General features: G+C 31.3%; 4 protein-coding genes and 1 long non-coding RNA gene across 6 annotated transcripts; 2 read left to right on the forward strand and 3 right to left on the reverse strand.

The window, feature by feature from the left end:
- The first annotated feature begins 1,381 nt into the window (after positions 1 to 1,381).
- Positions 1,382 to 2,781, forward strand: LOC107366269 (uncharacterized). Its single transcript, XM_015933855.3, has 4 exons — positions 1,382 to 1,854; positions 1,923 to 2,301; positions 2,370 to 2,512; positions 2,596 to 2,781. The coding sequence occupies exons 1-4, from the start codon at positions 1,518 to 1,520 to the stop codon at positions 2,706 to 2,708; spliced, it is 972 nt and encodes a 323-aa protein (XP_015789341.1). The 5' UTR covers positions 1,382 to 1,517; the 3' UTR covers positions 2,709 to 2,781.
- Positions 2,324 to 7,123, reverse strand: LOC107366268 (uncharacterized). The gene is made up of 2 exons (XM_015933853.3): positions 6,452 to 7,123; positions 2,324 to 3,869 (listed from the first exon to the last, which is right to left on the reverse strand). Exons 1-2 carry the CDS (start codon positions 6,675 to 6,677, stop codon positions 2,788 to 2,790), a joined length of 1,308 nt encoding a protein of 435 aa, XP_015789339.1. The 5' UTR covers positions 6,678 to 7,123; the 3' UTR covers positions 2,324 to 2,787.
- A 206-nt stretch (positions 7,124 to 7,329) lies between these two features.
- Positions 7,330 to 10,495, forward strand: LOC107366270 (uncharacterized). 2 transcript variants are annotated; one of them, XR_016198665.1, is made up of 7 exons: positions 7,330 to 7,699; positions 8,039 to 8,466; positions 8,552 to 8,601; positions 8,740 to 8,942; positions 9,458 to 9,496; positions 9,562 to 9,654; positions 9,736 to 10,495. It is a non-coding gene; the product is annotated as an uncharacterized LOC107366270 (long non-coding RNA). The 2 variants fall into 2 exon arrangements; XR_016198664.1 differs by lacking the exon at positions 7,330 to 7,699 and having other exon boundaries at positions 8,462 to 8,601.
- Positions 10,357 to 13,764, reverse strand: LOC112539298 (uncharacterized). Its single transcript, XM_089267487.1, has 3 exons — positions 13,423 to 13,764; positions 12,920 to 13,077; positions 10,357 to 12,806 (listed from the first exon to the last, which is right to left on the reverse strand). Exon 3 carries the CDS (start codon positions 11,211 to 11,213, stop codon positions 10,809 to 10,811), a length of 405 nt encoding a protein of 134 aa, XP_089123613.1. The 5' UTR covers positions 11,214 to 12,806; positions 12,920 to 13,077; positions 13,423 to 13,764; the 3' UTR covers positions 10,357 to 10,808.
- Positions 13,765 to 15,844: 2,080 nt separating this feature from the next.
- Positions 15,845 to 23,424, reverse strand: LOC107366242 (neprilysin-1-like). Its single transcript, XM_015933825.3, has 12 exons — positions 22,952 to 23,424; positions 22,629 to 22,790; positions 22,457 to 22,540; positions 21,878 to 22,083; positions 21,118 to 21,297; positions 20,091 to 20,525; positions 18,285 to 18,461; positions 17,999 to 18,213; positions 17,668 to 17,932; positions 17,503 to 17,598; positions 16,838 to 16,914; positions 15,845 to 16,770 (listed from the first exon to the last, which is right to left on the reverse strand). Exons 1-12 carry the CDS (start codon positions 23,112 to 23,114, stop codon positions 16,671 to 16,673), a joined length of 2,160 nt encoding a protein of 719 aa, XP_015789311.1. The 5' UTR covers positions 23,115 to 23,424; the 3' UTR covers positions 15,845 to 16,670.
- Between the last annotated feature and the right edge of the window lie 90 nt (positions 23,425 to 23,514).

Genomic DNA, 23,514 nt, shown 5'->3' on the forward strand with positions numbered 1-23,514 from the left:
TCTAACCAACACTTATCTCATTTGAAATTGCAGCATTTCTGGTTATTGAACTGGCTTGCTTAATGGCCCATCAAAAGTATCATTAGTAAAAGTTGGTTTGGTTGATCGGATTAACTTAATTATGCATTGGCAAGTGAATCTCAACTAAAAATAACCCTTTTAATATCCTAATCATCAGATCCAATGTATTAAGTGATTTTTTCATTGACCAATTTAGCGAACCTCCAGATCGCTTCTAGATACAAATTTTCAACGTCAAAGCTCAAAATTTGAAAACTGTTTAAACTTTAATCAGTAACATTTTTATTTGAGGTTAACTTTGGTATTTTGTTTTTAATAATGGTTCAAGTCCTTATTTTTCAACATCACAATATGATACATGATATGCTCTTTCTGAGGCATCGGCAATGGACGTTTATCTTTGAAATAACCATTTGAGGCCAGTGAAGGATTGTTCGGGTGGGACCGAATATTGGTAAATGAGATTCGTTAATATCAGACTCATGATTATTATCAACTCAGAGTTGGCAAATTTCTTACAACAAAGCCTACATTGATTTTTAAGTCAGCTGGTTCAATTTTGGTGTCCAACTGTCAACTTTTTAAGAAACTTGGATTTTTTTGCAATCTAATTATTGATGTCGCGAGGAATCTGCCTCCTTAAAAAGCAATTTGACTCAATTGGGAATTCATGATTTTTGTCATTGCTTTTCAATGGTTTTAACAACTGCAAAAGTGGATTGAAAATGAATGAAAGTGCGATGTACCCTCAGATAGAGAATATTTAGCCGTAAATAAGGAAAAAAATCAAAATCGAAGACAAGTAGAGTATTTTGATTTCCCTAACGGTAAGGGTGTAAAAATCCACTTCAGCTCGACACTTCTCTAGTCAGGCTGCAGATTGCTCAAACTAATTAAACATAATGAGTATTAAGCTGCGATTTTAGGTATTAGGTAGAGTATGAGTTCATATCACCGCAATCATCCATTTGTGATTGATTGTGAAAGTGAAATTTGAGTAAGACTCTGGATATTGAAATATCGACTTCTCGGTTTTCTATCCTCTTTTTGACCTTTTGATGTCGACAACCTTGTATGTTCACTCTTTCGGAACTTGAATCGTTAAAGCGGTTTTGTTGAGAGACACTTGTTTGAGTTCCTTGATTTCTGGTCAAGTCTAGGGTATAAAGGATAAAAATAAGCATAATATGATTATAATAAACAATTTAGTGACACAATATGATTTTGGTGAAAATTGTAAGCTATGGCGATGACTTTAGTGACAGGTTTCATTTCTCATTCATCAATATTAGGCTTAATTTAATTAAAATATTTAAAAATATTGAACCTTAATAAAGTTACACTTGTAAGACATGTTGCTCTATACTAATGAGTCAAGACTATTTTTAGTTTTCTTTGGCTCTAAATAATCCTTTTGTTTTAAATTAGTTAACTATCAAATTTAATTTTATTTAATGTACTTACCTTAAGTAGTATTCATCTAAATTATCCTTAACATGACGGAGACCGTTTCCAAGCCTGAGCCTCAAAATATCTGTCGTATTTGTTTGACAACTTCCTCTAATGATTGTCCTTTGATACAACCATGTAACTGTGTTGGTGAACTTGCCTATTGCCACTCATCTTGCCTATCAAAATGGATATCAGCTACCAAAATTTTAAATTGTGATATTTGCCAATTTAAATTCATTATATCGATTGAACATCGTTCCTTTATTGAATGGTTATCTTCTGATGAAGATGAGTTACAACAATTCTGTATCGGAAGTTTCACTTTTCTGTTGACATTTTACTTGATTATCCTGGGCGAAGTAACAACCTCAATGACAAAAGGTAAGTATTGAACTTCAACCATATGACAATCGCTTGCTAATTCCTACCTTTCTTTCATCATAATACAGACACTGGAAGCATGGTTTCTTATTTATTTGTGATTTCAATGACTGCCACCTTCGAGTTTGGGTTTCTTATCTGGATTGCGTTCTTTTCTTTCCTTGAAGCAAATCGATTTACTAAATGGCGAGACCAGCATATCAAGATTAAGATCTCATCAAACTCTAACAGATCTCCATTTAGGAATTCCAGTCGTAGCTTATCGAAAGACTTTGGATCATTTTCCATCAATAGTCTTACCTTAGTACAAAAAAAGGCAGACTTACCCCCCTTCATTGAGTATCCTGTAGCGAAGCATCAAGAACGTACAAGTGAAACCAATGCTGATTGGGATTTTAATCGTATATCACAATTTTCTGACAGTTCAGAATCTAATGGATCTCGCAAGTATGTTGAAATTGAAAATGAATTTCATTTTTGTTTTACAATTAATTTATTCTTCATTTCTTATTCAGGGTACAAAATTTGTCTGATAAAAACAGTAGTATTAATTTCTCCAGCCAAGATTCACAGTCAAGCTCGTTCAGTGAGAGGAGTTTTTCAAAGATAGCTGAGCTCAAGGCGGCACCTGTTATAATTTTGAGTGAAGATAAAGCTCGTAAGTATTTTACTCGTAAGGATTTATTTACAATTTCATTTTAATCTTGAGTAAAAATATTTTATTCATGTTACACAAAACAGATTCCAATGGCTCTGGATTATTGCTGAGTCGAAAACGTAAAGTACCAGATTGCTGTGGTCTTTTGGCGACTGGAGGAGTTCACAAAGTACCATCACATTCCAAGCAGCCGTAAACTTGTTTCATATAGTTGTCATAGTTGTTGTATAAATGCCAGTAATTGAATAATGAAAAAAATTTACAAATTAGTTTATTCAGATATAATTGATATCGGTAAAATTAGGTATATTAGTCGTGCCTCTCTCAGCGTTAGTGTTGTTTCTATTTGTTGATGTTCTATTCAAATCACTTTCAAAAAGTCCAGCCCAAGCGAAAGGATTAGCTGTAACAAAAGGTCTTGATTCAAAGTTATTCAAATTGTGAGATGAAACCGATGTTAACGAGGCCAATGGAGGATTATATGATGACTCTGAGCTCAATGGTGACGAGGGTGATGAAGGATTAGATGGTGAGTCTGAGCCCGATGGTGACAAAGAGGATGAAGGATTAGAAGACGAATCTGGACTTGATGGTGACGAGGAAATTGAAGTTGATATCGGAGGCTGTGGTGTGGAAAATTCAGTGCTATTCAAGGCTTCCCCTATTTCATCAACTGAGTCTATTCTTGCTAAATCAATGACAGAGACGTTTGTGATTAACTCATCATCCGATAAGTTGATTGGTAAATCTGAGGCGCCAAATCCAGTCTCTGAATTATTTCCATTTGGACTAAGTTCATCAAAACCGACTGTAATTGGTTCAGGAGTTTCAGAGGTTGTAGAGGTTGTAACCGTTCTTGTGATTGGCGTTGAATTGATAGTTGTATCAAAACTTGAGACCAAAGATGTTGTCTCAGTATTGTTAGGAACTGAATGCTCATGATGAACAGAATTGATTGGTTGATCGGTGGAACCAAAATAACTACTAACATCAGGATCATTGTTGGGTATTGATGAAGGTGTTAACCACCAAGGAGATGAAGTTGTCGGAGGTTGAACAGTGCCATCTGTGAATCGTTTTGGGTCAGCATCTATGTAACCTGTTGGGCACCTTTTACAAAAATTGTACGAATTATCACAAGATTTATTATGGAAGCACCATGGATCAGGAAGACATCTCCAATTATCCGAATCAAATGGTATATCAAAGTAGCAATCATCGTCAATGAAGCATTCTCGACTCTCTTGAAGTACAATTTCCGGCTCATCGGTCAAAATACATTCAGCAACTGAGCAGATTCCGTTTTTACAATTAAAATTGATTGGACAATCGTGATCACTAAGGCAATATGACGGAGCTAAGAGAAAGGATAAACAAAAAGAAAAAAAAGATTCCAAATCAGATAAAGTAACATTTGTTGACCATGTTTACATGTATCAGAGTTGAACACGCAATCATTTATTTTTAATTGCTGCTCTTGTTTCGCAAATTCAATTCAACCTCTTTCTTTGAACAAAAATTGAAAAAGGCTACAATTACACACATTTAACTCAATTACCTTGTAGATTAAAATTGTTCATATCTTAGGTTTTCAGGAATATCTACAACTTTCAATGTTAATCGTACAATTAAGAAATGTTATTTCAATGAATGAAAGTCCTTTATACCGATAAATCTTGTGAGACAATTAGTATCAAAAATTGACATGAATTTATCACAAGTTGACTTAATGATGTAACAACTTGCTAATGAGATTTAAGGCGCAGATAATTTTCATGGTTAACCCCATCATTATTCAGATTATTAATGCTTTTTATTAAAAACTTGTCAACATTAATTTCATTTGTTTTTTCACTTTCTTCCCAACAGTCAAGATGAGCCAAGGTCTTAACCTAAATACCTTTATTTATATGAGCAAAGTTGACTCTGTTACCCATTCAGTTTCATCAACCTTGTTTCAGACTGGTCAGAATTTGATATCAAACTGATATTTAGGAATTTCCTCAATTTCTGGTCAAAGATAACAGCAGTAAATAGTAACACAAAATAGCTCTTGACATTAAAGACTTGAGTTAATATCCATTTATTTGGTACATTCATTGATTTTACGATCAAAAGTGCTTATGGAATCAGATTGAAACATTGGCATCATTCATTCATTCATTATCAACCAATTTACAATTCAAATTCGGACGGATTTGAAACGATTTACAGAGGTTTACTCACATAATCAATACTTAAAATGCATTGAGAAGGATGCAATTCCTATGATCAGTGACTTTGTATGTTTGTCTGAATGAAAAGCTGATCAGCTGAAGTATGAACAAAAGTCAGGTTCACTGTTGATAGCTAATGAAGCTGTTGATGACCAAAATGATCAAAATCAGTTCAAGTCTACTATTAATAATAGCATTAGTGACGGAAAATTAGACTTAAATTGATTAATTTGCTTTCTAAAATTGCCTTCTATTAAAAGGAAAATTATTGACAATTTTCACAGAAATGAAACGCTTATCGTCTCAAGATTGATGAATAATGATGATTTCATTCGCACTTTTTGGTCATTATGGCTCATAAATATGCAATGAATAAACAACTCTGATTGATAGCTCATAATAATACACTAAGGCTAAATATTGAGTCTACTTTGCTGTTAATTATCAACTGATGAGTTTTCATTGGAAATGGTTATATTTGGTTAGGAATCGAGATGATTCCTGGTTATCAGTTTGATTTTCAATTTTGATTCAACCAGAAACAAGGTTAATCATGGTTTAGTCTGATAACAGTTTATTGACAATTTTTTATGGTTTACCGTTGTAAACATTTGCTAATCTAAATTGTTAATTTATATTTCAATTGAATTAACAATCAAAAGGAAAATATTGGCTCACAAATAAAAGGTGAATATTTAAAATTTTCAAATCTTTTCATCTAAAGTCTGTATTATTCAACAGTCTGTTCAATGAGTAATGATATAAATATCGTCCCTCAATCTAACTAAAGCCTGACCTATTGATGTAAAACTGATAAAGATACAGCTTTGACAATTTGGTCCTGTTATAAGGTTAATATGTCACTTCCGAGAGTTGATTTTGTATTAAAGTGAAAGGTCAGGTCCAGTGATGATACAAAAATATGATTCAGATTTTTACACTTCTTCAAATTAATTGCTAATCAACTTGGCAAAATTAATGGTAATATCTTTTGGCTTGAAATGCAAAATTCAATTTTACCCAAGAAAGCAAACAATTTAACCATTGAATGGTGAAACCTAAGCAATGGCAAGTTTACATTCAATTGACAAGATAAGGAAAAACAGAAATTTCAATTTTCAGGACAATTGATGACAGTTTCATGGTAAGGAAATGAGTCTTAAATAAGAAGAGTCAAAAGTGTTTACTGATTATCATAGGTTTGTTTGTTTACCTTCAAGTGGTTTTTGTTTCAAAAATAGACAGTAAATCTGGTTGATTAAAGGTTATCCTTGCAATTAAGAGACCCTTTTGTTGCTATTTGGTTGGTGATAGCATCAATAAAGTGAGGTCAAGCATTAGGTTTTACATTATCATATCATAAATAATAATATTTATATTAATCAAAAATCTTGGGGTCAGGCAAACTTATCTGATTGAAGGTCAATTTGATCAGTTGATTGATGAAGACCATTTCTAATCAGGCAACTTTTGTTATCCCTTCCTATTAGATGGCTAACAATGAAACTAACAATAACACATCACTTGAAAATACCTAAACGGTAAGGATTAAAGGAATCTTAAAAGATCATTGGGTTACTATAATGGGTAATCAACAAGGTTAACCCAAAAAAAGAATCACAATAATCAATAAGGAACACAATTAACCTAATTAGAAGATGGCTTTTTGACAAGTCTCAAGTTGAAGAGCTAAAATAATGAAATGCATGCAAATATTGCTTACCACAACAATGGAAGGTTACATTGAAAATTGATGGACCAACTAATTGAATCATTTGTAGAGAGTAATCAATAATACGTCCTCCTTTACCAATACACATGGCTCTAATCAAATCAGATTGACCAAAGGTTGATTCAATTTTTTCATGAAACTCAAATCGTATACACTCTTGTAAACTCAATGGTATCAGGGAAATGATAAACAGAATAATTAAAATCATTGTCTTCATTAAAAAACAGGTATGGCTTTGGTTAATGAAATGGATTTTCCCAGGTTTATTAAAAGATCACAAATCAGATAGTCTTAATGGCCACAATTAGCACGATGTAATCATCACAAATGGTTGTTAAATTCAGTCACATTGTCGGTTTACATTTTACAATTGGTCTTGAAGATGTTGACATTTTTAGTGGCAACTTGATTGAAGATTCATCAACTAATAATGAATTTAACGAGGAAATGAGAAACAAATGATGAACCAACTACCATTAATAATGATGATGGTGATAATGTTGGTAATTTACACTTATTTAAAATTGTAATTTAGATACATATTGTTGATAGCAGCAATCGATGAGCTTTGAAACATTTTCAAATCGTTGTACAATAGATGAAATTTGTAATCCAAAAAAAATCCACCAGATGACCGACCGTATCAACAGTTTTCCCTCGTTTGGCTTTTTTCACTGTTATATTTTGTTTATTGTTTTCAATTTTGTTTGTTTGGTGTTTGAATGTTAACTAATTTATATTTAATAGTAGCTTATTTACCGCTCGATTACATTCAACTAACCTGTTCGCCAAGTTGAAGATTCACTTTCGTTTTCAAGAGGATATCTTACTTCATCTCCACTACAACAGTGCTTACACCAGTATCTCTTTCTCACTCCTTTCTGATTCTTTCCTCTTTTTTCATTACTCTTCTTCGTCTTCTTCTTCGTCTCCATCATCTTTATCATCTTATTTGTCTTCTTTATTCGTTCCTTCTGTTACCAAGATATTCAAGTTTACCTTTACCTTTGAATGTAGTCAACTCTTATAAAAGATATTATCATTTTTCATCTTTAACCATCTCAGCATTTACTCACCTTACTTGACCATCAAGCTGTTTTCATTTCACCATTTTTACTGCTGTTGCTGGTGTGATTACCGCTGATGAGAAAAATTAAAAACATTTTTAACTATAAAATGAAATCTTTCAAGGTTACAATTAAATTGGCATTAATTGTCGCTACTATTTTGATTTAAATGGTAAATAGTTAGTACACATAAACGCAAAATTAGAAAGTGCCAAATAGGCCTGCTTGATACTCGTAATTAGGGAAATCAAAAGAGGATTTTTCATTTTTTTCCATCAACTTTGCATGTTAACTTTTTTCATCTGGTTACTAATTAGTAATTAGTCATTGCAATCAACTGTGATTAGATTAAATTAATCAATATGAAGAAGAAAAAGGTTGGAAAAACATGAAGATCCCATTGATTCAATTCATGCCAATAAACATCAACAAAAATGAGTAGTGAAAGTAATTACAATCTTGTTTTCCCTTTTTTTCTAATGTTTATTTGCTCTTTTTTTTCTGAATCCAGGTAAACAAATAAATGGACTTGGATTGATTGTAATCACAGTTTATTAATAGTGATCACTTCATTTATGCCAAAAGCAACAAGTGACAATGAGCAGAAGAAGCAAACAAGCAAATGATGATCAACATGTAAAATATGCCTGATGAATATTGCTTCTCAATTGCCTTAAGCTTAACTCATTGGAGACCGTCGTGAAGATGATTAGAATTAATAATAATTCTGATAATAATCATAATACTGAGTAAAAAGCATTTATGAGCAAAAAAATTAACAATTTGTTGACGATTAACTGCTGCTGTTACAAAGCTGTAATGATCACAATCAGATCCGGTTAAGGGATATGAAGGTCGTAGTGGAGTTAATCAAACGAACATTATTATTATTAATTTCATTATTGAATTGGAAAGCAAGATTAGGTTGAAAAGTAAAAGGTATTGAGGTTTAATTTTTGATCTTGAACCTTTACTACTTTATTCACTTTATCTTTATAATCATCTTTTGGATTGTCAAACAAAGTAAAGTCAAATGAAACGCCTGATGAGCAAATTAACTCAAATCACCTTCAGGCAAGTGAAGTCAATTCCTTTTTACCTTGCTACTGCTGATTCCACTCTCAATTAATTAACCATGTTATTGGTTAACAATAATAATCTAACAAATTTCCAGAAAAGCGTTAATATCTTTAAAATATTCATCTTTCACAGGTATTTGTTGAATCAGTACAATTGAGCAACATGGACACCAACGCTAACCAATCATCAATCAACCTCTCTGAGTAAAAGTCAAGTTTGATGGTTAATTCACCAACGGCAGCCGATCAATTCAGCAAACAGTGAAAATTGGTTTTTATCAAGTCACTATCAACATTGATTACCATCCAATGGTTTCCCTTTTGAATCGACAAAAGGTGATGTACAGTAAATTGGATCCTTCACTAACACTTATGTTAATCAAGAAAGCAATTGTTGGCGTAAACTGAAACAATCCATATCGAAAGGCCCAAATTTTTTATTAATAACACTTGTTACTTGTTGTTACATTGAATGTTACACAGTTTATTAAGAGCTAATTTGATTTACTTTTAGCAGCAACATTTTTGCTGTTCCATAGCTTTATTATTGTTATTGCTGATCTTTTTTACCTCTCTCTCACCATCAACTATTACTTATTATAATTTGGAAGGTTCTATTGATTTCCTGTAATCATTTGTGATTGTAACGAAATGAGGCAAAGAAGAGTCAACAAAATGGATGAATGAATCGGAAATTAATTTTATTTTGTTACACGCAACTACATTTCCTAAACACTAAACAAACTTTAATCAACAAACCAAAACAATCTTCAATCATCATTAGTTAATTAACAACAATTTCAGTTTTCAAGCGACATTTTCATTAGACTCACTTATATTTCTTTCTCTAGCATTTTATGTTTCAGGTTTAATAGGACTCAATTATGTATGTATGTATTTTTATCACAGATTGTTTCAATTCCAAAGAAAATAATTTCTGACTTTTGTTCAACAGATTGAAAGGATTCGTGAAGCTTCCCAAATCAAAATTCAAATCTGATCGAGGTCTAACTAAGCCTTCACCAAAGTCCTGAAGCAACAGTTGAATGTAAGTTGGTAACTTGTTCATTGCTAATACTACTTGATTACAATCATAATGATTTTGCCTTTTCTTCATTTACTGTCCTAGCAATTTGAAACTCATTTACAAATTATGATGACAATGATTACAAAGATAATTATAATGGAAAAGATGAGGATGGAAAAAGCAAAAGATGACAAAGAAGAAAATAAAGACAAGGAGAAAAAAAGAAAGCCTCAAGGAGATGAAAGAAAAATAAATTGTTATTCATGTGGAAATAATTCAGCTATTATGATAATTGTTTGTCCTAATAATAATGTATTTGTCAGGTTAAAAATAATGTTCACTATATTATGTAAATCTCATGATTGTATTGTCATTTCAACCTTTAACATTTCCTAAAGCATCTCACAGTCTAATTGTAAGATGAACACAGAGATAGATTTTGAATTATGTTTTCATCTCAATTCACTTTCATTGTATAAAAACACATTCATTTCAATATTTACAGTTAAATGAGATTGATTGTGATTATTGATTAAATAACCCTCAAAGTAACCCAAACCTTGTTGGTTAACTTGAAAAAAACTGGACTTTTCAATGACATTTCTGGTCACCTTTATTATCCTTTCGGTTATTATATTTATAAAACCACTTACAATGAAAAACCTGACCATTGTATTGAAATATTGTTTGTTAAAAATTGATTGAAATCATATTGATGCAATGTGAATTAATTGTGACTTTGCTCTTTTATTGTATTTTGTAGGTTAATTAGTCATAAATTGTTTACATATAGATTTATAATTATATATTGATGGAGAAACATTTGTAATTACAATCAATAAATTATAATTTAACAAGTTGAGCACAAAATTTGGTCACAACGAAAAAAAACAAGGTTAAACATTTAGGTTTAACATGGAAGACAAAATAATTGAAATAAATTGCCACATCTATTGTTGGGCACTAATTATACTTTTTTTGATTGAATTTCGTTGACGGACGATGGTACTGATGATGGTGATGATTAAAATCAACCATTAAACAATCAAATTAAATAATATAATATGGACAACATTCAGTGAAGTTAATAATAATTTTGAAGGAAACGAGTTGACATTTATATTGAAAATGTTGAATAGTAGCAAAACACTTGACCATATGTTGATGTAAATCTTTCAATTGACTGGAGCTGATTGAGTTTCAGGTTCAATATCGTGTGGACCACGACGAATGGCCAAAGCTTTTGAATTTTTACGAACAGTTTCCATATCTTTCTCTCCAACGGATGAAGTCCTTCGCCTTCCCGAGATCAAACCTTCCTCATTGATGGTTTCATCAATCGGTTTACCAGGTTTGACAGTTTTTTTATTAAAAAAGGGTAACCTAAAACGTTTACCTGAACATTGTTTCTCCTTTGATGAACCACCCGAAATGGCATGATTAACAACGGGTAAACAATTATCCTTACAATGAACACTTTTAACATTGTTTTCATTGTTATTAACATCTTTCACATTGTCCTTTACAGAGCCTTCATTGTTGTCCTTTTGGTCACCACAATTTGCCTTATTTGTAGACATCACTGAATATTTGAGTTTACTTTTCTTCCTCTTTTCTTTCCCGTGATTTACTGGCCAAATCAATCGAATCTGTTGTCGATATATAAATTGAATGATTAAATGGATGAGTAAAGGTAAGATATTATCATCCAACTGTTCAACAAAACTCTGTTATCAGTTGGAAAAATGTCTGGGAGTTAAAAGCTGGTGAGTTTGCGTTAAAACTCATTTGCACTTGATAATGTCAAAAGGTCTTGCAATTTTATTTTCAGATCATATTCAATGTTGTTAAATATGTCAAGGTTTAACTATGGACATCAATGTTACAATTAAGAGCCTTTATGCTTTATTTATAGTCTCGAGCTGAATGAGATGACGATTTAATGAAAAGCTTCAAGATTAATCTGGTTCAAGTTCAAAGATAATCAAGATTGTAAAAATGTCAGGCCATGTTGAACTTAAACCATCAAGAATAAGTTATTGAAAAAATTAATTCAATGAGTCTCTCTTAGTCCCAAAGCTTGCTTTACTGATATCCATCAACAGGTATATTTGGTTTTGCTTCTTATCCATAATGTTTCAATTGACTGATCCATAATGAATTTGTAATCTCAATTCAATCCATTTTTCCATGTTTAACTTGAAAAACTATGAAAAATTTTTGGTGAAATTTGCATAAATTTTCCAACATTGAATCCAATCAAGATAAGCTCAGCTTTCATAACTTTTTATGTAGATTTTTATGTATTAGCTTCGTGTTGGGCTTGATATCTTCATTTGATTTATAAAACTATTTTTCACTGAATAAACTATTCCTAAATTAGGAAGGCGTTTTTTTGTTCCATGTTCATGTTCATTCATTGGTTCAATCGGATCTTTATAAATAGTCTGGTTGATCAACATGTGTTTATTAATGCTTATTGATCTGCATTGGTATTTCTTGCCTTGTTCAACATAATTATTGGTAAATAATTACGGATTGTTTGAAGATTGGTTAATCCAACATAAACTAAACCATGTGTTTCTTTTTGAATATAAATTTACCATCTTTAACCACATTAAACACACCGACCAGGTCAACTATTATCAAATTAATTTGGACAGTTACTATTTTAATCAGCAACTCTTCAATATGCCAAGCATCCGATCCGGAAAAGGCGGAAAATGACTTCTCTGGTGCTACCAATGTCGATACTTCAGATTTATACAACATTTGCTATTCAAAGTTGAAGTACAATTTGAGGAAATGTTTATACAACCATCAGGCAGCCTTTGCTGATTGTGTTTACAATTCAATGGAGAAATGGTACCAATTATCCGATAAAGAAGAGACTAAATCATCTTGCTGCTCATTTTGGGAGGGAAATGAGTGTTTAAAAAATTTGGTTCTTGATCTGTGTCCCGATGATGAGTCTCAATTTTATTTCAATGACCAGGAATTGATCTCAGCCACAATGGAGCTACAGAATGGCTACTGCTCATCATACCAACAATTGTCTGATTGTTATTTAACCTTTTGGCCTTCTGTAGCTGATCCAAAAATCAGTCCAATGTTAATTGTGTCTTTATCCGTCGTCTTTAGTTTAACCATAATCATCCTTGCTCTGGGTTTTGCTGTTAGATATTTAATGAATCGTAAAAAGGCAGAAATTAGTGATGATACAATGAAAACATCTCCATTGAAGCAAGATGCGGTCACTTCTCAATCACCTTGATCCAATACTCACCATATTTATCATCAGTACCTACATGTGTTCAACGGATCATTTACATTATTTGTATGAGACAAGTTCACATCTTTTCGACTTTTCAATTCAACAATCTGAAATTCCAGTGATTAGGTGATGGGTTAATGACCGTTCTGCTGTTTATCCTGGAACTGAAACTGGAAAAGGAAAAATAAAAACGGTTATTGATTAGAAATTATCATGAAAATTGTGTGAACTGGTGTAATCAGTATCGATATGCACAATCAGCGTCCAATGTCTTAACACTGGTTTACCATTATTTGCATCGATTTACTTTAATCATTAAGGGTTAAAATAATGGAAAATTGGAAAATTTCCTTTCACTTGATTAAATCAAATTCATTTAGAGTATCAAAAAACACCCATGAATGATGATAAGAACAACATCCGTATCATACAATGAAGTTACTAAGGTGTCACTGGGTTGGTCTACTGTTCAATCTCACCTAACTATCTGGACAATCATTTACTACCATAATTACCTTATTATTTGGATCATTGCTAAATGCCACAACATATATCGAGATCATCCACATTTTTAAACAGCCATCCATACATATTAACCTTATTTTAAGTTTCAGGTGGAATGGTTAATCTCATCCTAACCATACATTGCATTTGTGTTTCCTTTCTATCAGAATTATCAATAAAAAACAGAATTTTCGTGATTTAATCTCGCAAAGTATAATCGCAAAGGTAATAGAAATGTCATAATTAAGTTGATTATCATTAGGTGGGAAAAGAGAGAGAGAGAGGAAAATAAGAGCCTCTTGAAAAGCTTATCATATTAATTCTGTGGTCTGAGGATTAGCATTTTCATTTATAATTGTGTTTACCTGTTACTATGATGATGATAGTGATGATGAGAGATTTATTTATTATGATAAAGAAGACATTGAAGGCAAAAGACAGATGATAGATCATTGTATTAAGGTAAATTGCGAAGCTTGATGTTTCCTATTCAATTAGGCAAATGGTTAGGTTTCATCTTTTATCATAATCAACTAACAAACAAAACATCATTACTTACCTTTCACTTGCTTAACTTTGCCATTTGTAGAGATGTTAACATGTAATTGACTGTTCATTTCGTAAATGCATTCATAGTCGATAACTTTTATCCAAATCTAACCGTTTCTTTGTTTCCAAATGTGTATGTGTGTGTATATATAATTATACAAATATATATAGTAATTATCGGGCAATTAGTTGAACCAATATTTGGAGGATATAATCAACAAATATATCAATCTCTTATAATGTTTGTGTTTGATCAGCGACACTTTTTACTTCTAATCAAGGCAACCATCAACACATTGATATGGATAAGCGTTGCCATTGTTTTAATAAGCCATATTTGCCTGGTAAATGGCTCCAAAGTGTACCAGTGGAATGAAAAGAAGACCGTTGAACCTTATCTAGACTCTAATCGGGAAATGGTTGACATCCATTATTTATATAATATTAGCTTCAACAAGTTAAAAGTGAAAAAATGTATGAACTCCCATGGACGTCAAACGGCTGACTGTGTTTATAACTCAGAGAAAAAATGGGGTCCAATATCAGATGAAGATATCAAATCAGCGTGCTGCTCTTTCTGGGAGGCTGATGAATGTTTAACCCAATTAGTTGTTCATTCGTGTACCAAAAATGAATCCTTGTTATACACTGAAGACGCTGAGTTAACGGTGAACAGAAAGCTGCTCCAAAATGGCTACTGTTCCTCCTATCAGCAAATGTCTGACTGTGATTTTCCCTTCTGGTTGGTTGTGGCCATCATTGTTTCTTTAGTAATCCTTTTCTTCATTTGTGGTTTCGCTGTTCTCAATAACTTTATGAGACGTGAATCAGTTAATAGTAAGTTAATCATTTACAATCAAAAATCAACAGTTAACCGGCACCAGCAACAACGAAGTCAACATTATTGATTCACTGTTTATAATTAGCGCCCCTAACACATCACGCCACCATTAACAATGGTGGTCAATGTCTCAATCATTTCTGGTCCAACGACTTAACTGGAAATATCCAAATCAAATGTTTTGATTCAATCTTTTTTAATCATCTATTGTCATATTCACGTGAAGATCATCAACAATCAACGTCTCTAATCAACACGTGTAATTATCAATTCACCTTCCAAATATCTTATGATGCTTTCCTCTGTTTTTCATTGTATATTTTAGACTTCTTACTTCTTTCTTGTATTATTACAGATCACTAAACACTTTTAGCAATTTTAATTATGTAAATTGTAAGATTTTTTATATTGCTGCTTGTTTGACTTGAATTGATTTAGATTATGTGATAATAAGATTGGTTGAAATTGTGACTGTAAAAAGAAAAATCTGTACTAATCAGGGATTTTTCTTGTTTGATTTAGAAGAGTAAATATTTTACCTTCTGTAATTGATCATGTGGACATTTAATTGTAATTAATTGACTGTCATTAACGTCACTATTCTTTATTTGGTTTATTGTATTATTGTCATCAAGGATTAATCAAGGTCTTGAGAGATTGGCTTAATTCTCATGCTAAAATAATTAGCCCATAATTCCATTGTTAACTCAATGAATTTAATTGAAACCAACATTAAACCCTAACCATAAGTTCAACGATGATTAAGAATGGATTTAGATTGCCTCTCTAAATTACAGACTTTTCATTATAATTACAATATATGACATTAACTTGATGGCAAATTGAGAAGTAACTTGTTGATCAATGATGAATTGAATCTTCAGAAGCTACAGTAATTATCAAACAGTATTTATCTGATGAAAGAGTTATTTAACATTAAAGATGAAAGAGAATATAAAGATTATTCAATTAAATTAGTTGATTATTTTAGCTCATTAAGATTGATAACTAACAGTGGATAACGTTTTCACAGTGGTTTGAAATTTTTCTTTCACTTTTATTGTAACAATTAGTTGATTATTTTTACTACCATTTACATGAGAATTGTTTGTTAGGGAAAATTTGATTGGAATAATAATAACGATAATAATAATGAAAATGATGTGATAATACAATACATGTCAATACAATTGTAAATCAATAGGAACTGATTAATGGTGAAATATACATTGATAAATGATAGATCAAATCAATTTGGTTAGCTATAAACAATGATTAACAATTGACCCGATTAAAACCGCAATTAAAATAGATTTGGTTTTCTTATTCTGCTTTTTCAATTTTAATAAAATGTTGTTATTATTATTACTTATTGGTAGTCAATTAATGATATGCATATTTTAAAATTCAGTGATTCTCAGGTCAATCAATTGGCCTCATGCTGATGTAGCTATTGTCTATAATTTTGGCAAATTTATGACCAATATTACAAGAAAATCGGTTTTCTTTTCTTATAAAAGAGTTTCTCATTTGAATGTATTTTACACTAAGTTAACAATTTAATAAAACTGAATAAAGGTCAATCTTAATGGAAATATAATTATTAACCATTAAAACTCTCTTCGATTTGGCGTAAAAAAAGCCAAAACACTGATTACACTGAATCGGAAGATATCAGACTATTGCTAATCAAATATTTCGCTATAATCCGACTTAACAAATTATACAAAAATTTGAATAATAAATATTGCTGGTTATTATTTCAAGTCTCGATGGACTTAATTAAAGTGTCCCATGACTTTATAATTTATGCTCATCATTGGTCATCAACTGCAGATTGCGATCTGAGAAAATTGGGTTTCATTTCCATCACCAAACAGAGCACTTCTTTTTTGGATTCATTCGACTTCCTAATGGACAGTTGTAGGCCTTAGCAAAATCGTAGGAATTAGATAAAGGTCCAAGAACTCTGAAAATTAGATGGAAAAAATTGAAAATTAGTAAATAGTAAAAAATTGAACCATTTAAGAGCCAACCTGATTGGACCAGGACTATGAGCTGAAGTACGAATCTTACTCAACGCGTCTTGATTTCGCATGGATCCACACCAAATCTAATTAAAATATCAATGTCTATTAGGATAATTTTCATGATTTTAATTTAAGAGTCAAAACTACTGTAATGCCAAATTTTATAGAAAAGTTTATTATTCATTCCAACAGATGACATTAGTTTACCTGAAAGGTACACTTAACAATTTCTTTTCATCATGTTTCAACTTTCAATTGAGTAATCAAACAACCTTTTGATTAGCTACAATTTATCATGCCTAGCAACTTAATCGTTAAGAGTAACTTAATGTTATAAGGTAAATTGTAAATTGGTTGAAGCTTGAAACTTGAAACTCTGAGAGTTATGATAATTGCATACAATTCAATTTCAATTTTATTTTTCCATCAATCTATACAACTATTAATATTCAAGTTTAAACCAAAAGATAGTGAAAGAAATATGGAAAAATTTCAATAGAAATAAATTGATTCGATTTTTGATCAAGATAGAATTGATCAATAAATCAAGTCTAGAAGGTGGAATTACGAAGTACCTTTTGTTGTAAGAGTATCTTGGTTTTTCAAACTTGAATACCTATCTGTAAGTCTATGCGAATGCCAGCCATAAATTTAATTGACAGTCAACTTACTTGTGCATAATTAAGAAAGAATAATTGATCATGATTCAAATCTAATCCAGGTAGAAGTGGTTCGATTCCATGTTGTTTTTCCCACTTTTTGAAAGCCTAAAGATGAACGATAAATATGCAAGTTATAAAATTAAGATTGAAAAGGCAATCTTTGAGTCAACCTACTCGATATGCTTGTTTCAAGCCGCCATTGTCAGCGATATTTTCTCCTTGGGTCATTTTTCCGTTAATATTAAGGCCAACTTCTTGAAGAACATAACTTGAATATTGATCGATAATGCATTGAGTACGCTCGTAAAATTTTTGAACAGTTGCATTGTTCCACCATTCCTTAAGATTTCCTTCTTTATCAAATTGTCGGCCTTTAGCATCAAATCCATGAGTAATCTCGTGTCCGATAACAACACCAATACCTCCATAGTTAAGTGATCTGAAAAAATGACAAGAATTCAAGCAATTAAATAATTGAAAATGAGCTGAGAAAATAATTCCTTACTTTGGGTAAATATGACTATAAAAATTTGGCTGAAGTATCCCAGCTGGAAACACGATATCGTTTTTGTTGGGATTGTAAAAAGCGTTGACCACGGCTGGTTCAGTTGTCCATTTATCTTTATCAACAGGTTTCCGTAATTTTTCAAGATTCCGGGCTGATTCAAATTTAAGTAGCTTCAAAATATTTATAAGAAACTGGGATTCGTAAACTTGAAGCTGTAACAATGAAAAACAGTCAATATAAGATTTTAATTTTGTAACACAATTTGTTGTCAATTTTAATTAACCTTTTCATACTCCTTTGATACTTCAACTGGGTTGGTTAATGTCTCTGAATAGCCGATCCGTTCGTTCATTGCATTCGCCTTTTCCTTAGCAACATGTTTAGTTTCATTATCCATCCAATCATTTTCATCAATCAATTCATTGAAAGCCGCGCGAATATTGTGAATCATTTCAAGAGCCTAAAAAATTATGTTAAAAAGGAGTTAATCAGATATAAAACAATAACCCAAATAAATCAAATGGTTTATAACTTTGTTGTTAGTTTTGTTATTTTTTCAAAAGTAATTCCCGACTGAAATTATACATGAAACTGCTAATCAAATAGAACCAAACAATTAAGAAACTTAACTAATTGTCATAAAATAATAAAAATGTTTCCAATATTTAACAAGTCATTCAATAAGTAGTCCAACTAAGTACGAAGGAATTATTTGACGATGTTACCAAAGTCAAACTAATGTCTTGAAAGAGCATCTTTTTCATATGTTTAGAAGAAATTTTGTTTAGAAAAATTATTTGAATCTACTTCAATTTTCGATTACAATCAACAAGGTACAGTTATAGCAACTAACATCTTCTACAGAATAACCTGAAAGCTCATCAAAAAAGGAAAATCACCGAATCTGTGTCAGATGAACCCCTGGTTCTTACTTCGTCTACTGGTACTTCAAAGAACTCAAAAAGGCCAAGATAGCTGTGTGATCTCTAGGACCAAGTGATTTCTAGGTGTTCAATGGCTTGAAATAAGGCTAAAAGACCATTTGCATACTCTGACAGACAGACCAAACTATGTTGAAGTCCGCTATCAAGGATCTTTTCAAAGGATCTCGATTTCGAGAGATCAGTACGAAAATGTTTTCGACTGAGAAATCATTACTTAGATAATCATAGATTAAACTCATTTCTTTCACACCTAGTTGGATTATTTATTGAATGGCCTAATATTTGGCATGATTGAGTAAACATTTTGTATGCCTCAGACAGCAAACCAGGAACAAAAGATTATCCATTGAATAACATTGCCTTTGGGTTAATGTCTGCATGATTTTTATGATTTACTGCACTTGATTACAGATTTATTGCGGAAAAATCAGTTTCAAGTGTTGATACAGATAAGAAATGCAATAAGAGTAAAAAATCCCTGTTGTAATCATTCTTTAATCTTACAAAGTCTTAACCTTGCTGAATAACAAAGTGATAACATTATAGTGTACCAGCTCAACTTTGATATGAACAAAAAGATCTAAGTCGAAATAGCCTCAAGGTCTTGGAACTATCCATTGAAAATTTAATTGCGAATTTAAAATCAAATCTATGGAGTCAAACAGAAACATTCACTATTTACAATTGAATTTATAAGAGTAGCATTATCATGAAATAAAAAAAACAACACAATGAAACTGTCTTTTTCCTCATATCATCCAAGAAATACAGTAGCAATAAGAAGAAGATGAAGAAGCTTAAGTAAGGAGCTTAAAATTATTAAAAGACGATTTAATCTCAATCTATTGAAGAAATAGAGAGGAAAAAAATACGGTAAAACTAATTACAATCATATTACGGTAAGGTGTAAGAGAAACAAAAAATATTTTCCAAGGTATCAACAGAAAAAAAGAAGCAATTTGACAATAAATCCGTTTTAAATCCTGATTCAAGCCTTAGGCAAATTCAACGTTTGGATGTTCAACAGCATGAAAAAATTGTAAGCCCATGAATTGAATGCGCAAGATTAAGTAAGGATGATGATGAAAATAACAATGATGATGATTGTAACTGGTGTTAATGGGAAAATATATGGTGAAGCTTACCGTTCTTTTACTTTCTTGATCAAAATTTTCGCGTATAAATAATGATCCAACGGCGGTACCAAGGCGCTTATTAATCATTTCAACACAAGAAGACCATCGAAGTCTTTCAGCTGTAACACCAGCAATTACTTTACGAAACTCGCCCCTCTTATTTTGATAATCACCTCCCATGTAAATGGTTACATAGTTTACTAATCTCCAAATTGCGTAGTTATATAATATATGAGGCTGAGTTTCAAGCAGAATTGATCTGATATTGAATAGGTATGGCATACAGTAAACGACAACTGGCTCATTTTTGTCGATTTTGATTGGTAAAAATGTATTTAGATAGACAAGCCAGTTGAATTCGGGTATTAAATCACTTAATTGTTGAACGGTCAACTTGGTGTAAATGGCATTTGTATCTTGGCGTTCAGATTCTGGAAGACTTGCCTGCAATGGAAATAAAAAGGTAAACCAATTAGTCATTTTGATTGTAAAATTTACCCAATATTCAATGTTATGGAAATCAAATGAATTCTTATTTAATTTTTTCAATATGGCATATTATATCAGTGGTGGGTACAGCTTGATATTTATACTGTTATGCATATTGATCAATGGTAAGTGATTGTGAAAAACTTTAAGTGTTAATTTATGTAAGTTTGTTTGATATGATTCTTAAGAAGGTGAACAAGCAATACCAGGAAAGAGTGGGATTGTTGATTGAGGTAAATTAAGATCCAAGGAAGACAAATATAGCAGTAAATCATCATAAATGTAATCAAAATAAACAATGTTGTGCATATTTATCTCCGCTTGGAATAGTGTTAATCAAAGGGACAATCACGAATAATCGTATTTCTGTAAATTATGAAGGAATTTATGATATTAATCAAACAGATTTTATCATAATTCGCTATAGCGTAAGTTGAGCAAGAGTTGTATTCATTTGATTTTTTCAGATGTCAGCAAAAAATTGACTTTCAACATTGAATTTTGGGTTAAGAATTGCAAATGTTTTTTCATTTGTTTGTTGACTCACATTTGCAAGTTTAGTTTCAAAATTTAAAACTTGTTGCATCTGTTGTTGAGCGTAATCATATTCAGCTCCAAGTAAAATCGCAATGTCAACCATTAACTTGTAATAAGCTTCTTTATCCTTTTTACTGCTCGGGTTCAAATAATAATCTTGACTTGGTAAACCTAAAGACATTTGATCGATCTTGAAAATGTCGGAAAAAAGACACAATAATAAGGATAATAGATTAAAAAGACGTTGAAATCAATGATCCATTCAATGTTGGTAAATATTATGAGAAGCAGAAAAGAAGAATAAAAAATGAAAACAATAAAGTGTTATAAGATGTTAATTGATTACAATTGAATTACAAATATGATATTGAACAGAAAAGAAAAATGTTTCCTTGTTATTGTTTTCATTTTGAAATATTTTTTGCTTTTCTTGTTGTTTTTCATTTATTTTGCTTATATTATATTATTGAAGTGAAAAGCAAAAACGCAAAACCAATAACCAATAGATTTTTTTACTTTTCAATGTTTTTGCTTTGGTAACATTATAATTTTATATTAAAATTACCTGAACAAGCTGAACCAATTTCATCTTTTACATTCAATATTTTCACCTTTGATCAGAAAATGGATGAAGAATGATGGTTATTGCTATTGATAACAGAAGTCTAGCATAAAGTTTGATTGTATCTTTTTGAGTTTTCTGTTGATGGTTTTTTTTGGTTAGCATGGATTTGCTTAGGATTTTTTGTATAAAATATGTGATCACTTACTTGAATTATATGTAAAGATGAATTACGATCATCAACTCCAATCCATTGTTCAATAATTATTCCTTGATTATAATCTCCCCGAAGTCGTCCCAATAACTCTTCAAATGACCAATTTGGTTTGGTCCATTTTTTATTTGTAACTGGCCAGTCACCTAAATCACTTAACGTTTTCTTTAACGGAATATCACCAACCTTAACTACTTCCTCTGCAATTAAGGAATCATTTTTGGTGTGATGAAAGAGTCACAATTTAAAAAAATATAATTTTTACATTAAAAACAATAGCAAGCTGAGAAAATTTCAAGAAATATTGGCCAAAATGATGTCAAAGGCAAAAAGGCAAAGTTAAAATGAAGATGAAACATAATTAAGCGGGTAAAATCTTAGACAACAAAGGCAAAATGGCTGATTACAGTGAAGGTTCAAAACTGTTATCAGATTACTTATTTTTGTTAAACCAAAAATGATATTTTCTCAACCGTTTTCAATTGTTTTCAACCTTTGCTCATCAGTTTGTTGATCGTTAATTAGAAGCTATATTTAGTTGCAAAATAATTGAGAGAAGAAATTGGAACTTACCAATATTCATACAAGATTTATAAAAGGTTTTAGCCTTAATTGTTGCACTATTGTCATGACTTGAAGCTGGTTCCTCAAGAAGATCTGTTTGAAGACAAAACATGATGACGATGGTAATAAAGATGTGATTAAAACAGTGAAATGATGAGATTAATTTTAGTTTGTTGCTTACTTCTTAGAATAAGTTGAAGATTTTCAGCCAATACTTCAAATGTACTGATACTGGAGCGATCTTCTGGAATGATGTGTTTCTTATTCCAATTACCACATGCATATTGAAAAAAATCATTACATGGTTCAGCAGTGATATCCATTGCACTTAATAAAGATGAAGCTTTTTAGTTACAGTTGTTAAACCAGCCGGTAAGATTGAATAATGAAATAAAAATGGATTGATAAGGTTAAAAAATGGCACCAACAGTTGAACTATGACTAGGTTGAATGTAGAAGAAAGAAAAGAATAAAGAAATGGCAGTTTTAATGCTTTCCCCTTACCTGTTTTTACACATTCAGAGGTTAAACAGATAGAGTTAGGATTGAACGATGATTTGGCTGGATCACAATAGAGTGAAAACGATATAACAAATAACAAGACAATTAGAAGTGAGAAAAATGTTCCAATCCATATTAGAATTGACATTTTTCTTTCAGGATTCATTTAATATGGACAACTAATGTCTATCTTTCAAATCATTCAATACTGGACACACAAACACACAGAGTGTCAAGAAATTTTTTTTTTGGTAATTTAACTAGTATAATGAACACAATTTAACCAGTTTTCATAGATTCCATCTTTTAGGGTTAACAGTTGAACCATTTTTTCTGGTAATCTGAAGGTAAACGTTTTTCATGTCCATTGGTTAGCTTTGAAGTTTTTTTTCAAAACTGAAAAATTGACAAATTAATCTGTGATTTAAATAACAAACTTTTATTTCAACTCAACTTGTTTAAAACTGATTGTCTTGCTTAGTGTTATAACCCATTGTAAAAGATTTCAGGTTCATTCATTCTGAATTATCATGACTGGCGCATGTAACTTGATTCAATCTTGCCTA

The sequence above is a fragment of the Tetranychus urticae genome, chromosome 2, assembly GCF_039701765.1.
Source record: "Tetranychus urticae isolate SD_2017Ah chromosome 2, NJAU_TeUrti_SD_1.0, whole genome shotgun sequence".
Classification (NCBI taxonomy): domain Eukaryota; kingdom Metazoa; phylum Arthropoda; class Arachnida; order Trombidiformes; family Tetranychidae; genus Tetranychus; species Tetranychus urticae.